This window comes from Neovison vison, chromosome 13 (genome assembly GCF_020171115.1).
Source record: "Neovison vison isolate M4711 chromosome 13, ASM_NN_V1, whole genome shotgun sequence".
NCBI lineage: Eukaryota > Metazoa > Chordata > Mammalia > Carnivora > Mustelidae > Neogale > Neogale vison.
The window spans coordinates 3770773-3790353 of record NC_058103.1 but is presented as its reverse complement, the minus strand read 5'-3'; the positions used below and the strand labels follow the sequence as shown (position 1 = coordinate 3790353).

Below are 19581 nucleotides of genomic sequence, written 5' to 3'. Positions count from 1 at the left end.
GCAGCACCTGCTCGCTGGGTGATGCGGGCCCCGTGGTCCAGGCTCCTCGGCTGGAGAACTCACCTCCGTCTACCAGTTTTGCGACCCTCGGCCATGACTTGAATGAAGAATAGCTCATTCTCGCTGTAACAAATGCTGTGACCCCCGCTCCGCCCGAATTCTCCCAGAAAGTTTCCGTCGCTTTAGAAACTTTCCTGTTCCAGCCGGGAAGCCCAGGGGTACCACCCGCCGGTCCATACCTAGATCCCGCAGCGCGCGCACGCCGCTCCGCCCAGTGACCTCGCAGGTGCCGCCTCGGCCTCTCTCGTCCTGATCAATGGCCGCTACTTGTCAGGCTGCTGAGCACGGCCCGTGACACCTGCTTCGACTGGGTCTGTGGTTCCGAAAGCCACTGCCCGGCCCGACGCTCCCCCTTTCCTCTAAACACCCGGGAAGGCAAAGTGAAGAAACCCGCTTCGCTCCACGTCGGCCAGGGCCCTCCCCCGACCGGCACCCGGAGAGCTGTGTCCGCACGCGCCGAGCGCTCGGCCCGGCCCCGCGAAGCGGGAAACCGAGGCTCCTCGATGCCTGCTCGGAAGCGGGCCCGGGAGGCGCTGAGGGGCTCCCCGACCGTCGTGCGGGCGGCAGAGGGCAGGCCTGCGTGAGGGGGCTGCCCCCAGCCTCGGGGCGTCCCCGCATCTTCCCGAAGGCAGAACGCCGGAGCTCTGGTGCTCGGCTCTCGGCACCCACGTGCGCACCCCGCATGGGGGGGCGGCCCTCTCCCTCCGCTCCTCGGGGTCCCGGGTCCCCTCCGGGCGCGACCGAGGCAACTGAGGAGGCCGCTCGAGTTCTCTGCGCTCCTCACCGCAGACCTACGGCCGCTTCCGCTTACCGGCTCGGTCCCGGGGGTGGCGGGGAGGCGACACAGCCAGCCTGAGCCCCGGCCGGAGGTTGCTCACCTGCACCGTCCCAGGGCCGCCCAGAGACCGCGCCCGGGGGAGGGGCCTGAGGACGCCCAGTCGCGCGGAGCACTCCAGGTGAGCACGCCTGCGCAGTCGGGCCGTAAACAAGCCCGCCCCTGCCCCTCCGCCGGCCTCCGCGGGGCAGGCTCTCGAGTGGGAGGGGCCAGGAGGAAGAGGCGGCGGAGTGTGTGTGGGGGGAGAGCGACAGCCTGCGACGGCGCCTGCGCGGTGGGCGTGATCCGGGCACTTAGGGCAGGATGAACGCTGCTTTCCAAGATGGCGACGGAGGGAGGAGGGAAGGAGATGAACGAGATTAAGACCCAATTCACCACTCGGGAAGGTCTGTACAAGCTGCTGCCGCACTCGGAGTACAGCCGGCCCAACCGGGTGCCCTTCAACTCGCAGGGATCCAACCCCGTCCGCGTCTCCTTCGTAAACCTCAACGACCAGTCTGGCAACGGCGACCGCCTCTGCTTCAATGTGGGCCGGGAGCTCTACTTCTATATCTACAAGGGGGTCCGCAAGGTACCGACCCGGGCGTCACCGCGGCCCGCCAGCGGCGCGGGCAGAGGTCGGGAGCAGGGCGGTGACAGTGGGGGCCAGGGTGACCGATAGGGGTGGCGGTCGCTCTTACTTTTGAGTGGGCCGGTAACTCCACTGGGGTGCTCCTGAGGAAGGGGGATTCACGAGTAAGGAGGGTCGTGTTTCGGAGGGGTGGGGGCTGTGGAAAGGGACCGCGGGGTGCGGGGTTCCGTCTGGGAGGCCCCAGAAGAGGCCGGCTGCCTTCTCTCTGGCAGGGTCCGTCAGGCTCTGACACCGCCAGGGAGCGGGCCTGCGAGTCCCCGGAAGAGGTGGGGTGGCCGTCTTGTCTGCTCAGACTGCCTCGCCTCCCGAGAGAGTTGGGAGTCTCGCTCCAGCTTAGAGAACAGGGGCGCGGGGCGGCTTGGGAAGGTCTGTAAGGCGGAATCCGGGCTGGTAGCGAAGGACTTGAGACTAGGTCAGAAAGGACCTGCCCGGAACCAAGGGCTGCTCCACCGCACTGACACTTCCTCGGAGCCACTCTCTCTGGTGGTAACACTTTTCCCAGAAACGTCAGGAGGACCGCTGTCACTTTCTCCGCCGGGGAGCCTGCTCCTGAGAGATCGTTGAAGAGGCTCCTCTTGGTCCTTTACAGTATGAGAAGGACTGAGTACCACAGTTGGGAGGTCGGAATGGTGTGTTCAGTGAACTAAGCTGCTCCTAGGGGTTCTGTGTGAGCGTGCCCAGATCATTCTTGTCCAACGAGTCAGACTGTGTCCCAAACAGGGAGGCATGAGCCTTAAAAGCTACTTTACAAGAATCATTTTTTTTTTCTTGGCGGGCAACTTAATATTAATTCTGTGAAGCATGTAATCATCTTTTAAAAATATCTCTTCAAAAGAAGCAACTTATTAGAGCCTTTCCTTTGTTGGCTATGTAGCCATGTTCTCACTCAGAACTGCTTGGTTTTGAGGTATGTGGTCTTTGACTTGACTTTTGGAGGACTGAGGAAATTGATGCCTCCCACAGCACCTGGGCCGGGAAAAAGGTGGTAACAGTTTATAAGTGTTTGGCTAGTGTGAAAACAAATTGTACACACTAAGAGTGAAAGTTCTCTAGGAGGTCATATATCCAGAACCAGTAAGTTTTTGTTTGGTTTCAAGAGCTGGGGACAGGACAGTGGTATCCAGAAGTAGCAAGCTGTCTCACTTGTTCAAGGTGCATCTTTTTGGTTAGTGTTTGTGGGAAGCGCTTTACTGTGGTTGATGTATGCTGTTATTACTGAAAGTAAATCACTTGATCTTGTTTTTTCTCTTGTGGAATTGGGAAGGTGTGAAGTAGTTAGTAGCCTAGGAGCTGAAGTTTTAGTCCTGCTCCCAACTTTTTCGCTGACTTGTTGGGTGACCTTGGATGAGTTCTTTAACTCCTATCTGCTTCTCTTTAAAGGGAGAACATTGCAGCACTCACATTGTAGTTTATAATATACTAACTTTAATTTTTTTTTAAAATTTATTTAACAGACAGAGATCATAAGTAGGCAGAGAGGCAGAGAGAGAGGGGGAAGCAGGCTCCCCGCTCAGCAGAGAGCCCGATGTGGGGCTCGATCCCAGGACCCTGGGACCATGACCTGAGCCGAAGGCAGCGGCTTAACCCACTGAGCCACCCAGGCGCCCCTATAATATACTAACTTTAAAGCTTGAAACCCTCGGTATGTGTAAAATACAGTTAAAATAAGCATTAAGAGTGTCAAACGGGAAGCTACTATCTTGCCATTGATCCTGAAAAGATCAAATTTTTCTCTGGAAATAAGTTTAGAATTTTAATTACTAAAATCTATATAAAATTTTAAACGTGCTCAACAGCTTAATTTACTAGCAACTACTAGTCTCGACATTACCTTTTTTTAAAAAAAAAAGTTTTCTTTGACAGTTTATAATTTCTGAAGCATTCTCTAGTGTCAACCCCTATCTGGATCTTGTGGCCTTGGTTTGCATCATCAAACAGGTCTCTTGCTTGGAAGTATCAGAGTTTTGTTCTCTTAGCTGGGATGCTATTTGATGAAAGTGAAAAGTAGGAGAGCTTTTCAAGACCACACTCCAAAATTATTTTAAACAAGACAAATCTTAAATATGTAGATTTGGCTTTAGGTACATAAGTTATTGAGCTACATAATTTATTTTTTGTTAAATTTCATTTTCACACGGCAACATCTTACAGCATTGAGTTGTGGACATTTTAGTTCTCTTTTAGCCATTGTAATTAAAAAAAATTGTTTTCCTTGAATGACTTTGCACGTATTTATTGTTATTCCTGAGTACAAGTGATAGTTTTTGAGACTGTCTTTTCTGATTTTGAAATTGAGCAGGTAATTTTTTTTACTCAAAAAACCAAAATTTACTTTTTGGGGTTAGGAGTTGTAACTGATCTTGACAGTTGGTCATTTTGACTTGTTTTTACTCATTTTTTTAATTGGGGCATACAAAGTTGTACGTCAATCATGTGGATCATTCAAAAGGTCTAATTTGAATGCATACATTCAAATTTGGATGCGTACATTCAGCTTACTAATTTGGATGCATACATTCAACTTAAATCTGCCTGGAAAATAAGTGGAAAATAGGTCTTTGAGAAACTTAAATCATGGACTGTGTGCTGCCATTCCTGAAAGGAAGCATGGAGTCATGGGGGAATGGAGTGGATGAGGAGGTGGTCCCAAATAGGAGGTAAGCAGTGTTCTCCTGGCCCTTTAAAAAGACGTGCAGGTCAGTTTCTAGAGCTAGAGGGGACCTTTGAGTTTTGCAGTCTCACCCTCTTGGAGAAAACCGTGGTTAGAGAAGGAGTGCAAACTTGTGTTACAGTTTTGTTTTTTTTTTCTTTCTTCTTATGGTCAGGAAAATGAAGCACAGCTGAGTCTAAAGAACTGTCATAGCAAGCAGGGACCGATCAAGCTTTTTGATCGCGTGGATGCCATATCCTCCAACCATTTCAAGATCCGCCCCAGCATTTTGTCATATAGTATCTCGTCGAATCTTGATAGCAATCCTGTGAAGTACAAGAAAGCATCTTCTTTTCACAGTTGACGTTCGGAATGGAGTTTCTTGTGTAAGGAAATGTAGTTTTGTGAATTTATTTTGCTTAACTGAAGATAATATGAGCGTTGATTTAGCACTGATGCTAATCTTTTCAGCAAAGATTTTAGTGACTACAGTGATGAAAATGATACCAAGTGGGGTATCTACAGTAGAGTAAGACCCTATCCTTCTCTCCAAAGAAATATCAGTTCCTACCCTTTAAACCTTTTTTTTTTAAAGAAGATTTTATTTATTTATTTGGGAAAGAACAAGAGAGCAGGGCAACGGCAGAGGGAGAGGGAGAAGCAGGCTTCCCACTGGGCAGGGAGCCGTATGTGAGGCTGGATCCCACAAGTCTGGGATCATGACCTGAGCCGAAGGCAGATGCTTAATGATTGAAGCACTCAGGCGCCCCTGGCCTTTAAACCTTTTTATTTTTTATTTATTTTATTTAATTAAAAAAATTTTTTTTTTTTTTTTAAGATTTTATTTATTTATTTGAGAGAGAGACAGTGAGAAAGAACATGGGCGAGGAGAAGGTCAGAGGGAGAAGCAGACTCCCCATGGAGCTGGGAGCCTGATGCGGGACTCGATCCTGGGACTCCAGGATCATGACCTGAGCCGAAGGCAGTCGTCCAACCAACTGAGCCACCCAGGCGTCCCAATTTTATTTAATTTTTTAAAAGATTTTATTTATTTATTTGACAGAGACACCGTGAGAGAAGGAACACAAGCAGGGGGAGTGGGAGAGGGAGAAGCAGGCCTCCCGATGAGCAGGGAGCCTGATGTAGGGGTGGATCCCAGGACCCTGAGATCATGACCTGAACTGAAGGCAGACGCTTAAAGACTGAGCCACTCAGATGCCCCTAAACACTTTTTTTTTTAAGATTTTACTTACTTATTTGACAGAGAGACACAGTGAGAGAGGGAACACAGCAGAGGGAGTGGGAGAGGGAGATGCAGGCTTCCCACGGAGCAGGGAGCCTGATGCGGGACTTGATCCCAGGACTTTGGAATCATGGCCCAAGTCGAAGGCAGACACCCAACGACTGAGCAACCCAGGCCCCCCTACAACCTTTTTACTTTTTATTTTTTTAAGATTTTATTCATTTATTTGACAAGCAGAGATCATGAGTAGGCAGAGAGGCAGGCAGAGAGAGAGGGGGAAGCAGGCTCCCTGCTGAGCAGAGAGCCGGATGAGGGGCTGGATTCCAGGACTCTGGGATCATGACCTGAGCCGAAGGCAGAGGCTTCAACCCACTGAGCCACCCAGGCACCCCAACCCCAAACTTTTTTAAAGAGTACTTAGCTTTCCTTTTTTTTTTTTTTTTTAAAAGAGGTTGTTTTAGGATAAAGATACCAAAGGTAGCTGGGTTTATTGGACCAACCTTTCATTTTATGACATCTGTTTCTACATAAATGTGAATGGCCACCATGTAGATCCCAGCTTAAACATCACTTCCATAGCATATTGTGCTCTGAATTCCCAGGCTAGATCAGTTTTCCTTGTTACATGTTCTCATAGCATCCTGAACTTTGCCTTTCTAGCACTTTTCTGAATTTGTAATTCTCTGGGCGATAATCTCTCTTTTCTTTCTTTCTTTCTTTTTTTTTTTTTTTTAAAGATTTTATTTATTTATTTGACAGAGATCACTCGCAGGCAGAGGCAGGCAGAGAGGGAGGAGAAAGTGGCTCTCCACAGAGCAGAGAGCCTGATGTGGGGCTCAATCCCAGGACCCTGGGATCATGACGCGAGCTGGAGGCAGAGGCTTAACCCACCGAGCCACCCAGGCGCCGCAATCTCTCTTTTCTATAAACAAAGCTCCTTTAGAAGAGAAACCATATGGTTTCTGCTTTCATGGTTTTCCTAGTGCCCAGCACAGTGTCTGGCATAAGGTAGGCCCTTAGTATTTATTTGTTGGGTAAATGACTGAGTACAGCACTGGTGTCCATCTATGCCATACTTAGAGTTAATTAATTAACTAATTAATTAAAGTAGGTTCCATGCTGGCATGGAACCCAACAGAGGGCTTGAACTCACGACCCGGAGATCAAGACCTGAGCTGAGATTAAGACTGGATGTTTAAACAATTGAGCTATCCAGGCGTCCCATAAGTTGTACTTCTAAAAAGATCTTTACAAGCTAAAGAGCCTGTTCAATTTTGGGCTTCCAAATAATGGGTATTTTTAGTGGCTCACATCTTTGTAAAGACATTTTAAAATTATTGTTAGGAGGTAGCAAATTTAGCTTTCTTTCTTTCTTTCTTTCTTTTTTTTTAAAGATTTTATTTATTTATTTGAGGGAGAATGAGTGAGAGAGAGCATGAAAGAGAAGGTCAGAGGGAAAAGCAGACTCCCCAAGGAGCTGGGAGCCCGATGCGGGACTCGATCCTGGAAGTCCGGGATCATGGCCTGAGCCAAACGCAGTTGCTCAACCAACTGAGCCACCCAGGCGCCCCCAAATTTAGCTTTCTTACAACTGGGAAATTGTATAGCAAGAGACCACGAAGTAATGGAAAGTAACCAAATGACACAGATTACTTTTGATCTGTTTCTGTCAAACCACGTTACCTCCCAAATCTATGTAGTAACAAACAACTTTTTTTTTTTTAAAGATTTTATCTTAAAAAAAAAAAAAAAAGTTGTCTGTTATTTATTTGATAGAGAGAGACACAGCGAGAGAGAGAATACAAGCGGGGGAGGAGGGAGCGGAGAAGCAGACTTCCCACAGGGAAGCCCGATGTGGGGCTCCATCCCAAGACCCTGAGACCATGACCTGAGCCAAAGGCAGAGGCTTAACCCACTGAGCCACCCAGGCGCCCCAGTAACAGACAACTTTTAGAAAAATTATACTAAGAACTATTTAACATTTAAATCAAACAGACTTTTATTCCCCTCCTATCTTAAGATTCTGGGACAAAAATGTGTTGCCCAGAGATGTTATTGAAGCAATTCCTACCTTAGAGGGGAGAGGAGTAGAATTAGATGGCTTCCAAGGCCTTTTCAATTCTTAAGGTTGTAGGAATCTGTGGTCAGTAGTTTTGTAATGAAAATAAACATCTTTCTATTGGGAAGATGTCTTCACATCTTGGATTCATTGCCCTCTCAGGAATGGAGTTGAGGAGTGGGGTGTGTTGTGAAAGCCAAGTGGAACATGTTGTGATACTAGGTCTTTATGCTAGAAAAGGCTATGTACTCTTCGTGTTGCCATGAAACTGGGGCCAGAAGAAGAGTCCTATAATAACAGCTCAAATATTTTCAGAGCTGGAGTTATCCAGGAGTGCAGTGGGTTGACTTGGGAGAGAATGAGCATTCTGTGTGGGACATAATCTGTCTGTCTCTCAGAGACTGCGGGACCACCTGTTGGTGACTGAGGAATTCATGTTTTGTGTGGGAGGGTGAGCTAGAAGCCCTCCAAAGGTTTTTCCCATAGGCTGGTTTTAGATTCTGGCCTGCTGTAGAGAAGGTCATGTTCGTACCCTTCACTCCGTTTGTAATTATCACATCTCTCTGCTTTCCATTTCCAGTTTAGAAGAAGGCGTGGAAGATTAGAACTTTTTATATCAAATTTACTTTGAGAAATTTTATACTTAATTTAGTAGGACACATGTGGAGTTGAATGGAAACCTGTAGTTTTTTTCTCATTAAGGGCTGCTTAGTGTTTTCTGAAATACTGATAATTATTTTATTATTGGACTGTCACATTTTTTTTTCAAGTTTTATTTTTTTTATGGATTTTATTTATTTGACAGAGATCACAGGCAGGCAGAGAGAGAGGAGGAAGCAGGCTCCCCACTGAGCACAGAGCCCAATCCGGGGCTCGATCCCAGGACCCTGGGATCATGACCCTAGCCGAAGGCAGAGGCTTAACCCACTGAGCCACCCAGGCGACCTGGACTATCACATTTTATATACTAAAGGGAAAGCATCTTCATTTATCACTTAGAGCAGGCTAGAGAAGCTTTCATATGATACTTTGGTTCTCTTGACCTTGAGAGGATGATGATGATGAGATTTTGCAGGATAGAATGGGTGGATATGAGTAATGGTAAGAAGCTCTCAGAATATGTCTGTGAAATCCAGAAGATAGTCAGGAAATATCAGGGCATGCTTATCAGATGCAAGGTGCTTTTTCAGATGCTGGGTATAGACAAATACTCTGCCCTCAAGAAACTTGTCATTTGTGTTTGTTATTGTTGAGTTAATTTAGTGACTTCATTTATTTAAGTACTTATTGTGCTTTGGTAGAAGATTTGAGCAAGAATCAAAACAGTGTGGATTTTATCACTGACTAGTTTGGCTATATGCCTAAAGAACCTTGTTTTAAAAATAAATTTGAAGATTTTTGTAGTCTGGTGTTTCATGTCTTAGAGAACAATTTTATTTACATTTCAATGAGGTTAGTTTGTGTGGAAATATGAAATGTCCTGATTGGTTATTTAGGAGTAAACATCAAAAATAGAAATAACTAATTGGTGGGCATCCTTAATCTTCATTTTCAGGACATTTTAAATTATCTGGGAATATCAGCGATAAATTACCTTATTCTCCTAACAGTTGGCATATATTATTTATAATAGAGTACATGGTATGTCTTGTTTTAAAAAAAAATAATCCTCGGGGCGCCTGGGTGGCTCAGTTGGTTAAAGCCTCTGCCTTGGGCTCGGGTCATGATCCCAGGGTTCTGGATCGAGCCCCACATGGGGCTCTCTGTTCAGTAGGGAGCCTGCTCCCCTCCCCCCGCCTGCCTCTCTGCCTACTTGTGATCTCTGTCTGTCAAATAAATAAATAAAATCTTAAAAAAAAAAAAAAATCCTCTGGGGCACCTGGGTGGCTCAGCTAGGTGAGCGTCTCTGCCTTCAGCTCAGGCCCTGATCTCAGGGACCTGGGATCCAGTCCCAAGTCAGGCTCCTTGCTCAGCAGGGAGTCTGCCTCTTCTTTTGCCCCTGCCCCAGCTCGTGCGCTCGTGCGTGCTCTCTCTCTCTCTCAAATAAATAAATAAAATTAAAAAAAAATCCTCATTCATCAAGTGTTTATTGCAGAGCTGTTGTTTATAAGGTACTGCTGTCTGCTGTGGGTGATGTGAAGGTGAAGTAAGGTACTTCTGCCTGTAAGGGGCTTGTATTTCTGTGCCGATAATTGTACTATGAAGTAGAAAGCGTGTGCTGTGTGCGTGGTGTGCGCAGTGCCAGTATCGAGTGGAGTTAAGGAGTAAAGGTGAGGTGGAGAAGTAGTTCTCTGCCTGCAAGGAGAAGGCTCTTGGTTTGGATTTCACACAGATGATTTGCCCTGAAAGGTGGTGTACAGATCACATTTTGTATAAATTTCAAAACTCAAATCTTTGCATTTCTAATTTCAGAAATGGTTTACCTTTGTTTCTGATTGAGGTTGAGGTGGTGATTGCTCTGATTTTGTAGCATTTTTTTCAACTTTACAACTTCTCTGCCAGTTGGTAATTTGTAAATTGAGCCATGTTTTGCATTCTCGATTCTATTTTGTAATATGGATTTTTTTAAAAGTAGGGTATATTGTACTAAAAAATTCCGAATCAATCTTTGCTACACTTTTTTCTTTTAATTTTTTTTAAGATTTTATTTATTTATTTGACAGACAGAGATCACAAGTAGGCAGAGAGACGGGCAGAGAGGGAGGGAGAAGCAGGCTCCCCACTGAACAGAGAGCCCAATGCGGGGCTCGATCCCAGGACCCTGGAATCATGACCTGAGCCGAAGGCAGAGGCTTAACCCACTGAGCCACCCGGATGCCCCTTTGCTATACTTTTAACTAATTTTGTAGCACTTGGAAAATGTAGACTTTATAAGAAAGAAGAATCACTCATGAGGAACAAATTTATAAAGTTTTTACATTTTAAAAGCAAGAATAGGAATACCTTAGCATATCCTCAAGTAACCACATTACAGATGATTCCGTTGGTCGGTTCACATCCAGCCTCCCTCTGTACTGCTCTTGTCCTGCTACAGCAGAACGGGTACATGGGCTCATTCTCTTTACTTACTTTGATCTTCATTTCAGAGGCTCTATCCTGTCTTAATGTCTTATTTAATAAATATTTGAGTAGTTTTGTGTGAAAAGCAGTATACTAGACTATGGGAAATCAAAGATGTATGAGACATGATCCCTGACCTTGAGAGGATTATCATCCAACAAGGGAGAATAAGATACTCATTCAATCTATCAAGATGTATTGAGTGGCTGGTTTGTACTGTTGAGACAATCTCTGCCATCAAGGAGTTTGCAGTCCAGTGGTTAATAAATGACTTGTTCAGCTGACATTTATTGGACGTGTGGACCCAAAGACAACTAAGACAGAGTCCCTGGCCTAAAGTACCTATAATCTGATGGCGAGGACAAGTAAGTAGTGGCAAACGTGCAGATGGTGTCTGTTATTTTAGGCAGTATTTACTTATTAGTGCGTTTTTTAAAAAAAAGATTATTTATTTGACAGAAAGAGACAGCTAGAGAGGGGACACAGGCGGGGGAGTGGGAGAGGGAGAAGCAGGCCTTCTGCGGAGCAGGGAGCCTGACATGGGGCTCTATCCCAGGACTCTGGGATTGTGACTTGAGCCAAGGACAGACGCCCAGTGAGTAAGCCACCTAGGCACCCGTTATTAGTGCTTCTCAGTCTGAATAGAGTTTAGGGAATGTATCAGCCTAGATGGGAAAAAAACTCTTAACTGAATTTCAGTGTGTCCTTCTAATTATGGATCTAGGCAACACATCACAGTAGTAACCGACTTGGTGACTTTACCACCAGTGTAAGTCACAGGTGTTTGCATATCATATTGTGGTTGTTGTGGATATGTCAGATGTCACACACATCACTGCTTCCAAATTACATTAGTGGATTTGCACGAAGATCGTTATTCAGTGGGAAATAAACTTTAAAGATCCTAAATTTGGGGGTGCCTGGGTGGCTCAGTTGTTAAGGGTCTGCCTTTGGCTCACATCATGATCCTGGGATCCTGGGATCGAGCTTAGTGGGGAGTCTGCCTCTCCCTCTCCTGCTCCTCCCCCTGCTTGTGCTCTCTCTCTCTCAAATAAATAAATAAAATATTTAAAAAAAATGTTGGGAGCACCTGGGTGGCTCAGTGGGTTAAAGCCTCTGCCTTCGGCTCAGGTCGTGATCTCAGGGTCCTGGGATAGAGCCCTACATTGGGCTCTGCTCAGCAGGGAACCTGGTTCTTCCTCTCTCTCTGCCTGCCTCTCTGCTGCTTGTGATCTCTGTCAAATAAATAAATAAAATCTTAAAAAAAAAATGTTGACTATATCCTAACTTCCAAAACTCTTAGTGTGGTTTTTAAAATGTTTGTATTTTCTTTATGCATTTTCTTTCTTAATGTATTAAGATTAATGTATTTTCTTTCTTTGGGTACTACTTGTGAGGTAATGTGCTATGTTAGTATATTGTTGTCCTGCAGGACCCCTCCTAGCATGTTCTCCTCTTCCAGATTGTATCAGCACCATCTCTGTTGGACCCTCATTCCTTCCCGTCATTTCTCAGTGATTTTGGCTCCTGCGGTACTGCCACTCTCTCTAGGATACTCCTGTCTAAAATGCTGTGCTTAGTCCTTAGAACCCCTTGCACTCACTCTCAGTTCTAACCCTGGCTCAATCGAATCCTACAGCAAAAGGCAAGAAGTCCTTCTGGGCCCTCACCCACTTGGTACCTAGCCTTTGCCTCTGGCAGCTACTGCCCCAGTTTCTCAGCTGCTTAGAGCAAAGCTCCTCTAGGTGTCCCAAGTTTTCCGGACCCTCAAAGTATGGCACGCAGACTAGTGCCACCAGTGTCGCCCCCTGGGAATTTGTGGAAAGTACAGAATTAGGCCTCATTCCAGGTTTACTGACCCAAACTCTGTGTCCGGGTGCTCGCAGAAGTTGGAGAGGTGTGGTCCTTGCTGGCTTTGTTAGGTCCTTCACTGCCTCTTCGGACTGGTCCAGCAAAATCATTGTACCTTCCTGCCATCTATTTTAAGCACATAACTCAATGATTTTTAGCAAACTTACCAAGTTGCGCAACTGTTACCATAATCCAGTTTTAGAACATGAGGGATTGTTTTAAAATTTAATTTTGTTTAAGTTTCAGTTATGCTATGTGAATAAATTCTAGAGATCTGCTATACGCCATTAACTTTAGTTAATCACATGGTCCTTTGTGCTTCAGGATGTTACGACGGCAGACCTCATGTTGTGTTCTCTCAACAGAAACAAAAATGAAGGGACATAAGGAAACTTTGGGAGGTGTTGGGTGTGTCTGTTACCTTGGTTATGGTGATGGTATCATGGGTGTTTGCATAGGTCCAAACTTATCAAACGTACACATTTAATATGTGCAATTCCTTGTAGATCTATTAGTCCTCAGTAAATCTGTTAGGAAATACATTTGATGTTGTGTTTTGATTATATAAAACATCTATGTGGTTCCAACATCAAGATGATAAAACAAGGTTCTGTTCAGAGAGGTTTAGCTTGTCCTCCCTGCAAAGTTCCCTTCCTCTCCTTACAGTCATTTCATTTGTTTTTGACTCATCCTTCTGTTGCTGTAAGAGTGAGAGACATTTGAACAGAAAAGCTGAGTGAGCATACTGTGTATGGTAGTTTTCATCTTGTTTTTTTCTGCTTAATGATATATGTTGGAGATCTTACCATATTAATAAATTGAGAGTTTCCTCACTTTTTCTTTTTCTTTTTTTTTCCCCTCACTTTTTCTTATTATGGCTTTCTACTCCATGCTGTGGATATGTATCACATTTATTTAACCAAATGATTCTTTCTTTTTTTTTTTTTTAAGATTTTATTTATTTATGTGACAGAAGCAGTGAAGAGAGGGACCACAAACAGGGGGAGTGGGAGAGGGAGAAGCAAGCTTCCCGCTGAGCAGGAAGCCAGATGTGGGGCTGGATCCCAGGACCTTGGGATCATCACCTGAGCTGAAGGCAGATGCTTAATCACTGAGCTACCCAGGTGCCCTTAACCAGATGATTTATTTTTTTAAGATTTTATTTATTTATTGGGACACATAGATCACAAGTAGGCAGAGAGGCAGGCAGAGAGAGAGGGGTTCAGCAGGCTCCCTGCTAAACAGAGAGCCCGATGCGGGGCTTGATCCCAGGACTCTGAGATCATGACCTGAGCCGAAGGCAGAGGCTTAACCCACTAAGCCTCCAGGCGCCCCTAACCAGATGATTCTTTTTTTTTTTTTTAAAGATTTTATTTATTTATTTGAGAGAGAGACAGTGAGAAAGAGCATGAGCGAGGAGAAGGTCAGAGAGTGAAGCAGACTCCCCATGGAGCTGGGAGCCTGATGTGGGACTCGATCCTGGGACTCCAGGATCACGCCCTGAGCCGAAGGCAGTCGTCCAACCAACTGCGCCACCCAGGCGTCCCTAACCAGATGATTCTTAATTGTTAATCTCTTTTTATTACAAATAATGCTGCAGTAAATACCTTCATATGTATATTATTTTGCGTGGAGGCAAGTATATTTACAGAATGTATTTCCACAAGAGGTTACTGCTGGGTTAGAGGTTAATGCATATATATATGTACACATATATATTTAAATATATATAAATAAATACATATTAAAAAAATATATTTTTTTAAGATTTTTTTTTAAAGATGTTATTTATTTATCTGACAGACAGAGATCACAAGCAGGCAGAGAGAGAGGAGGAAGCAGGCTCCCTGCTGAGCAGAGAGCCGGATGCGGGGCTCGATCTCAGGACCCTGTGATCATGACCTGAGCTGAAGGCAGAGGCTTTAACCCACTGAGCCACCCAGGCACCCCCTATTTTTTAAGATTTTATTTATTTATTCGACAGAGATCACAAGTAGGGAGAGAGGCAGGCAGAGGCAGGGGCTGCAGGTGGGGGGGAAGCAGGCTCCCTGCGGAGCAGAGACCCTGATGAGGGACTCGATCCCAGGACCCCGAGATCGTGACTGGAGCCGAAGGCAGAGACTTTAACCCACTGAGCCACCCAGGTGCCCATGTATATAAATTATATATATATATACACACACACACATATACATATAATATACATATATACATATTATATATAAAATATATAATATAAAATATAAATATACATATGTGTATATATATATACACATATGTATATAAATATATATATATATTTTTTTTTGGTTAAGATTTTATTTGTTTATTTGAGCATGAGAGAGAGCGTGTGCCTGTGCAAGCCAGAGGACCTGTAGGCAGAGGGATAAGCAGGCTTCCCACCAAGTAGGGAGCGCAATGCAGGACTCTGTTCCAGGACCCCGGATCATGACCTGAGTCAAAGGCAGACGCTTAACCTACTGAGCCACTCGGGCGTCCTTGACATATATATTTTTGATAGATATCATCAACTTGTCCCCCAGAGGGAGGGGTTGTACTCTTCTTACCCACACATGAGAGTACCTGTTTCAGCACAGCCTCACCAACAGGGCGTGTTGTCAAACTTGCATTTGATCTGATAGGTGAGAAATCAGTGTTATTTTTGTTTGTTTTTCCCTTGTGAAGAGAACATCTTTGAGCATCTTTCTATATGTAAGAATAGAATGTATTTCTTTTTCTATGAACTGTTTCATATCCTTAGCCCATTTTTTGTGTTGGATTGTTAGATATTTTTGATTTTTTTTTTAAAGATTTTATTTATTTATTTGACAGAGAGAGATTACAAGTAGGCAGAGAGGCAGGCAGAGAGAGAGAGGAGGAAGCAGGCTCCCTGCTGAGCAGAGAGCCCGATGCGGGACTCGATCCCAGGACCCTGAGATCATGACCTGAGCCGAAGGCAGCGGCTTAACCCACTGAGCCACCCAGGCGCCCGATATTTTTGATTTTTTAAAAAAGGAGCTCTTTATGTTTTGGGGAGATTAGTTCTTTGCGATATGAATAAAGGATTTTTTTTTTCATTTGTCATCTGTCTTGTGACTTTGCTTAGGGGTGTTGTATGTGTTTTTGCCTGGGATAATTTTCAGTATTTTTTGTAGTTAAATTTATAAATTTTTATGGATAAATTAGAGCCATGATTTTATTATTTAGGTGTTAACTAGTTGTCATTATCCAAGAGTTAAAGAAGAGGGAAAGATTTACATTTTTAATATTTGAGAATTAGGCTTAACAAAGACTTCCTAGAAGCAAGAGGTGAACATTAAAATGTGCTGTAAAGGGAGCTGGTGGATGGTGATTGAATAGTGGTTTTACGATTTAGCGTACTTCAGATATATTATAATCTTAGGGATGTTTTGTTTTGCAAGTAACAGGAAACCGAACTCAAACTAGTTAAAACTTTAAAGGGGATGCATTGGCTTCTTGAATATTCCAGAGGTAAAGTGGGCTTCAGGCATGGTTTGATTGTGGCATCCCCTCAGTTTTGCTGATACTTGTTTGGTTCTGCTTTCCACTGAATGTCAGCCTGGCCTAAGTGGCAAAATGGAGGAGGAGGTCTAGATTCACATTTCTGTAACACATGGTCCAGAATAAGAGCCCGTATCCGGGATGCAAATGAACAGCACTTCTAGACATTTTCTCAGAAGAATAAGAAAGATTGTTTGAAGAAAGATTGTTGAAGCCCTCAGCAAACCTTTCTTTGACCTGTTGCCCCAGATTGGATTAGCAGCCCATTCCTGTGGCTTTTAGCAAGGGGAAATATATACTGATTGACCTTTAGCAAGGACATTGGATTATCTAATACCCTGATTGCGTTGGAGCCCGCTCTGGAGCTGCCGGTGAGTAGGTAGCAGACATAGCAGGCGGGAGAATAGATCTATATCAAGAGATGCAAACTACACAGAAGGTCTTGCGCTGGCTAAGGTATGAGGAATCCAGATGTAACCGTTCCCCCCCTTTTTTTTCTTAAAAAAAAAAAAAAAAGATTTTTTTTATTTATTTACCTGACCAAGAAGCGAGAGAGGGAACCAAGATCAGGGAGAGAAGGAGAGGGAAAAGCAGGCTTCCTGATGAGCAGGGAGCCTGATTTGGGGCTCAGTCCCAGGACCCCCAGGGTCGTGACCTTGAGCTGATGCTTAAGGACTGAGGCACCCAGGTGCCCTACAGTTTTTACCTTGAACTCAAGGGAAGATCACACGGTGTAGCTGGAGGAGCACTTGGTTGCGTTGTGCTCCTGCGTGGGTTAGAGACCCTCTTTCCTTTGATGTTGCTGTTTGACTACTGTTCACTTTTTCACACAGTTTGGAATTTTTTGTTTGGATCTTTCTGTCTCCCCCACTAGACTGAAATCTTGAGGGCAGAAACCATCTTATTCGTCCATATCCATCACAGTGCCTGTACATAATAAGCACATTGTGTCAATTTTAAATGAATGAATTGGTTGAGATTATAGTGCTCTGGATTTACTTGAGTAAATTAGATGATCTTTCAGAATCCCTGTCACAAGGCAGATATGGTCGTTCTTATTACCAAAGCTCACAGAGGCACGGTTGCCAACCTCTTGCTTTCGTTGAGAGACTGTTAGAAATTAGTCACAGCCTTGAATCTTATGCTGTTCTTCTGGGCTAACCTAGGAGGAGGCAGTGGCTTGGTGTCTTCATCATCTTGGTTTGGAAGCTACATCTTCCTTGTCCTATGTCCTGGACAAAATTGCTCACACTGTCCCTTCAAGTCCCTTTTACTTCTTCCTGCTTAATTATGGGAACGACACAACTCCTGACATTGCACTTTCCTTTCGTCTGGATTTTGGAATAGGTGTGCATGTGGCTAGCAAGACTGAGGGCAGTGTTAACTAAGCTAATTAAAGAATGGTGGGAATTATGCTCAGGGCTTTCTTCTACAGAGCCGCAGTGTGCGTTTCCCTGATTGCTCAGAAAGTGGGGTGCAGGTGGAGCTGGAAGGGCAGAGTCCCAACTGCTGTGCTCCAGGTGAGTACTCTGACTAGATGTAGGTCCGTTGGCCCCTCCCCCTGGGGTTCCTTTGGAGCTTCTGCCCTTTTAGACTTATCTGCTTTTCTCTCTTAATTATGGCCTTACCCTGACTTATGACCCCCTCTGGTCATTGAAGCCTTCAGTACCTGCCTCACAGCCTTCCTTCCCACTGTAGTTCTGCTGTCACCATGGGTGGTTTTATGTCCGCCGTAGGACCCTGGAGGGACCTGAGCTCCTTGGTGTCTTGGCTTCCATGTCCACCCCCAGTGACCTCCACCCCTGGCACTGACTCCCAGAGTGACGCTCTGGGTCTTAGCAGCCGTTGAATTGGCTTCAGCTCCAAAATGGCAAATTCAGATAGAAAAGTTTGTCCTTCTGCTCCAATGTGACCTAGGCTCCGACCCTTCTAATTTCTCCAGGATACTGGGTACACAGCTTCCTGCTGCCAAATCTGCAGACACCTTGCAGTCTGTGGTTTCCTTGCGCTCTGTTCAGCAGCCCTGACAGGCTGATCATTGTCTCTTCGAGGTGACTCTTTAATCCGGACTTCCGGCCTTTCTGGGCCACCCCTCTCTGTTCAGCGTTTGCTCCTCTTTGCCAGTTCCTCTCACCCCACCCCATCTGGAACCCGGCTCTGTTCCCTTTTCCTTTCTCACTCCTATTGTAAGTCACTCTGTTTTCTAAGACTGTTTGTTTATGCCTTTCCCCCTCCCCTCCCCCCATCCCCCAAGGAAAAGGTCTTTACCGCAGTAAATTAATCCAGCGGATAGTCCCTGAAAAGCGTGAGACCAGTTGGGAGGGCAGTTGAAACACACAGTGCAGGTGCTCCAGAAAGCTCCATCTCTGTCGCTGTCAGCCTCAGAACTTACTTCCTGACGGTGACTTTTGCTAGCGCCTTTTCCTGCTCCTGTTGCCTTTTGCTGTCCAGAGCATGTGTCTGTGATGGTGGACGTGGGCATCGTCAGGCTGGCGCTGCCCCCCCCCCCCCAGAGTTGTGGCCTGCTCGGGGCTTCTCGGCAGCCGCGGGGCTCCGTCACCCGCTGGGCTTCACCTTCTCATTCTTACTTTAAATGTTTCTTGAACAGACTTGCAAGAGTTGGTCAGTTAAAATGTTTCAAAGAATCAGCTACTGTTGGTTTTCTGCTTAATGTCTGTTGTAATCTTTATTTCCATTCTGGTTTTTTTTTTTTTTTAGGTTTACTGTTTTTCTAGCTTTGTGAATTGACAACATAAGTTTTCAGACCCCCCCCTCCTTTTAAAAGATTTTATTTATTTATTTGACAGAGACACAGCGAGAGAGAGAGGGAACACACGTAGGGGGAGAGGAAGAGGGAGAAGCAGTCTTCCCGCTGAGCAGGGACCCCCCCCCACACACACACAATGTGGGGCTCGATCCCAGGACTCTGGGATCATGACCTGAGCTGAAGGCAGAGGCTTAACCCATTGAGCCACCCAGGAGCCCCCAAGAGTGTGTTTTGTTTTGTTTTTTAAAGACTGCATATTTTCTGTGAGGCTCGTGATGACATATCTGTGTGTGTGTGTGTTCGGGGTTTTAATGCTGTTCACGTTGTCCATCTGCGTTATTTATCAGTTTCTGATAGGTGTGACAAGTATCTTGCTGTCATTCGGAACCTGGCAAGTGTCTATCACCTATTGCTCTGTGTTAAATTCAGAATTGTGAATCTTTGTAGATTGTTTTTTGTGTTGGCATATAAACTCTTTTTTTTTTAAAGATTTATTTATTTATTTGACAGACAGAGATCACAAGTAGGCAGAGAGGCAGGCAGAGAGGAGGAAGCAGGCTCCCTGCTGAGCAGAGAGCCCGATGTGGGGCTCAATCCCAGGACCCTGAGACCATGACCTGAGCTGAAGGCAGAGGCTTAACCCACTGAGCCACCCAGGCACCCTGTCTATTCCTTTTTTTTTTTTTTAAGATTTTACTCATTTATTTGACAGAGATCACAAGCAGCAGAGAGGCAGGCAGAGAGAGAGGAGGAAGCAGGCTCCCTGCTGAGCAGAGAGCCCGATGTGGGGCTCGATCCCAGGACCCTGAGACCATGACCTGAGCTGAAGGCAGAGGCTTAACCCACTGAGCCACCCAGGCGCCCCGCTATTCCTTATTTTCAACTTACATGTGTAGTTTTTGT

The 19581-nt window shown here is 45.3% G+C and overlaps 1 protein-coding gene across 5 annotated transcripts in view; it reads left to right on the top strand.

Annotated features, from left to right (window-relative positions):
• The first annotated feature begins 1156 nt into the window (after window positions 1-1156).
• The window catches only part of WDR20 (WD repeat domain 20), a 66001-nt gene continuing 47576 nt past the window's right edge, over window positions 1157-19581 (top strand). For 2 of the 5 annotated variants that reach the window (XM_044229548.1, XM_044229547.1), the window contains exon 1: window positions 1157-1466. In XM_044229548.1, coding sequence (XP_044085483.1) covers window positions 1218-1466 — 249 coding nt within the window. In that variant the 5' untranslated portion in view covers window positions 1157-1217. Of the gene's footprint in view, window positions 1467-4351; window positions 4563-19581 lie in introns of all 5 variants that reach the window. The other 3 variants (XM_044229550.1, XM_044229551.1, XM_044229552.1) reach the window with 2 other exon arrangements.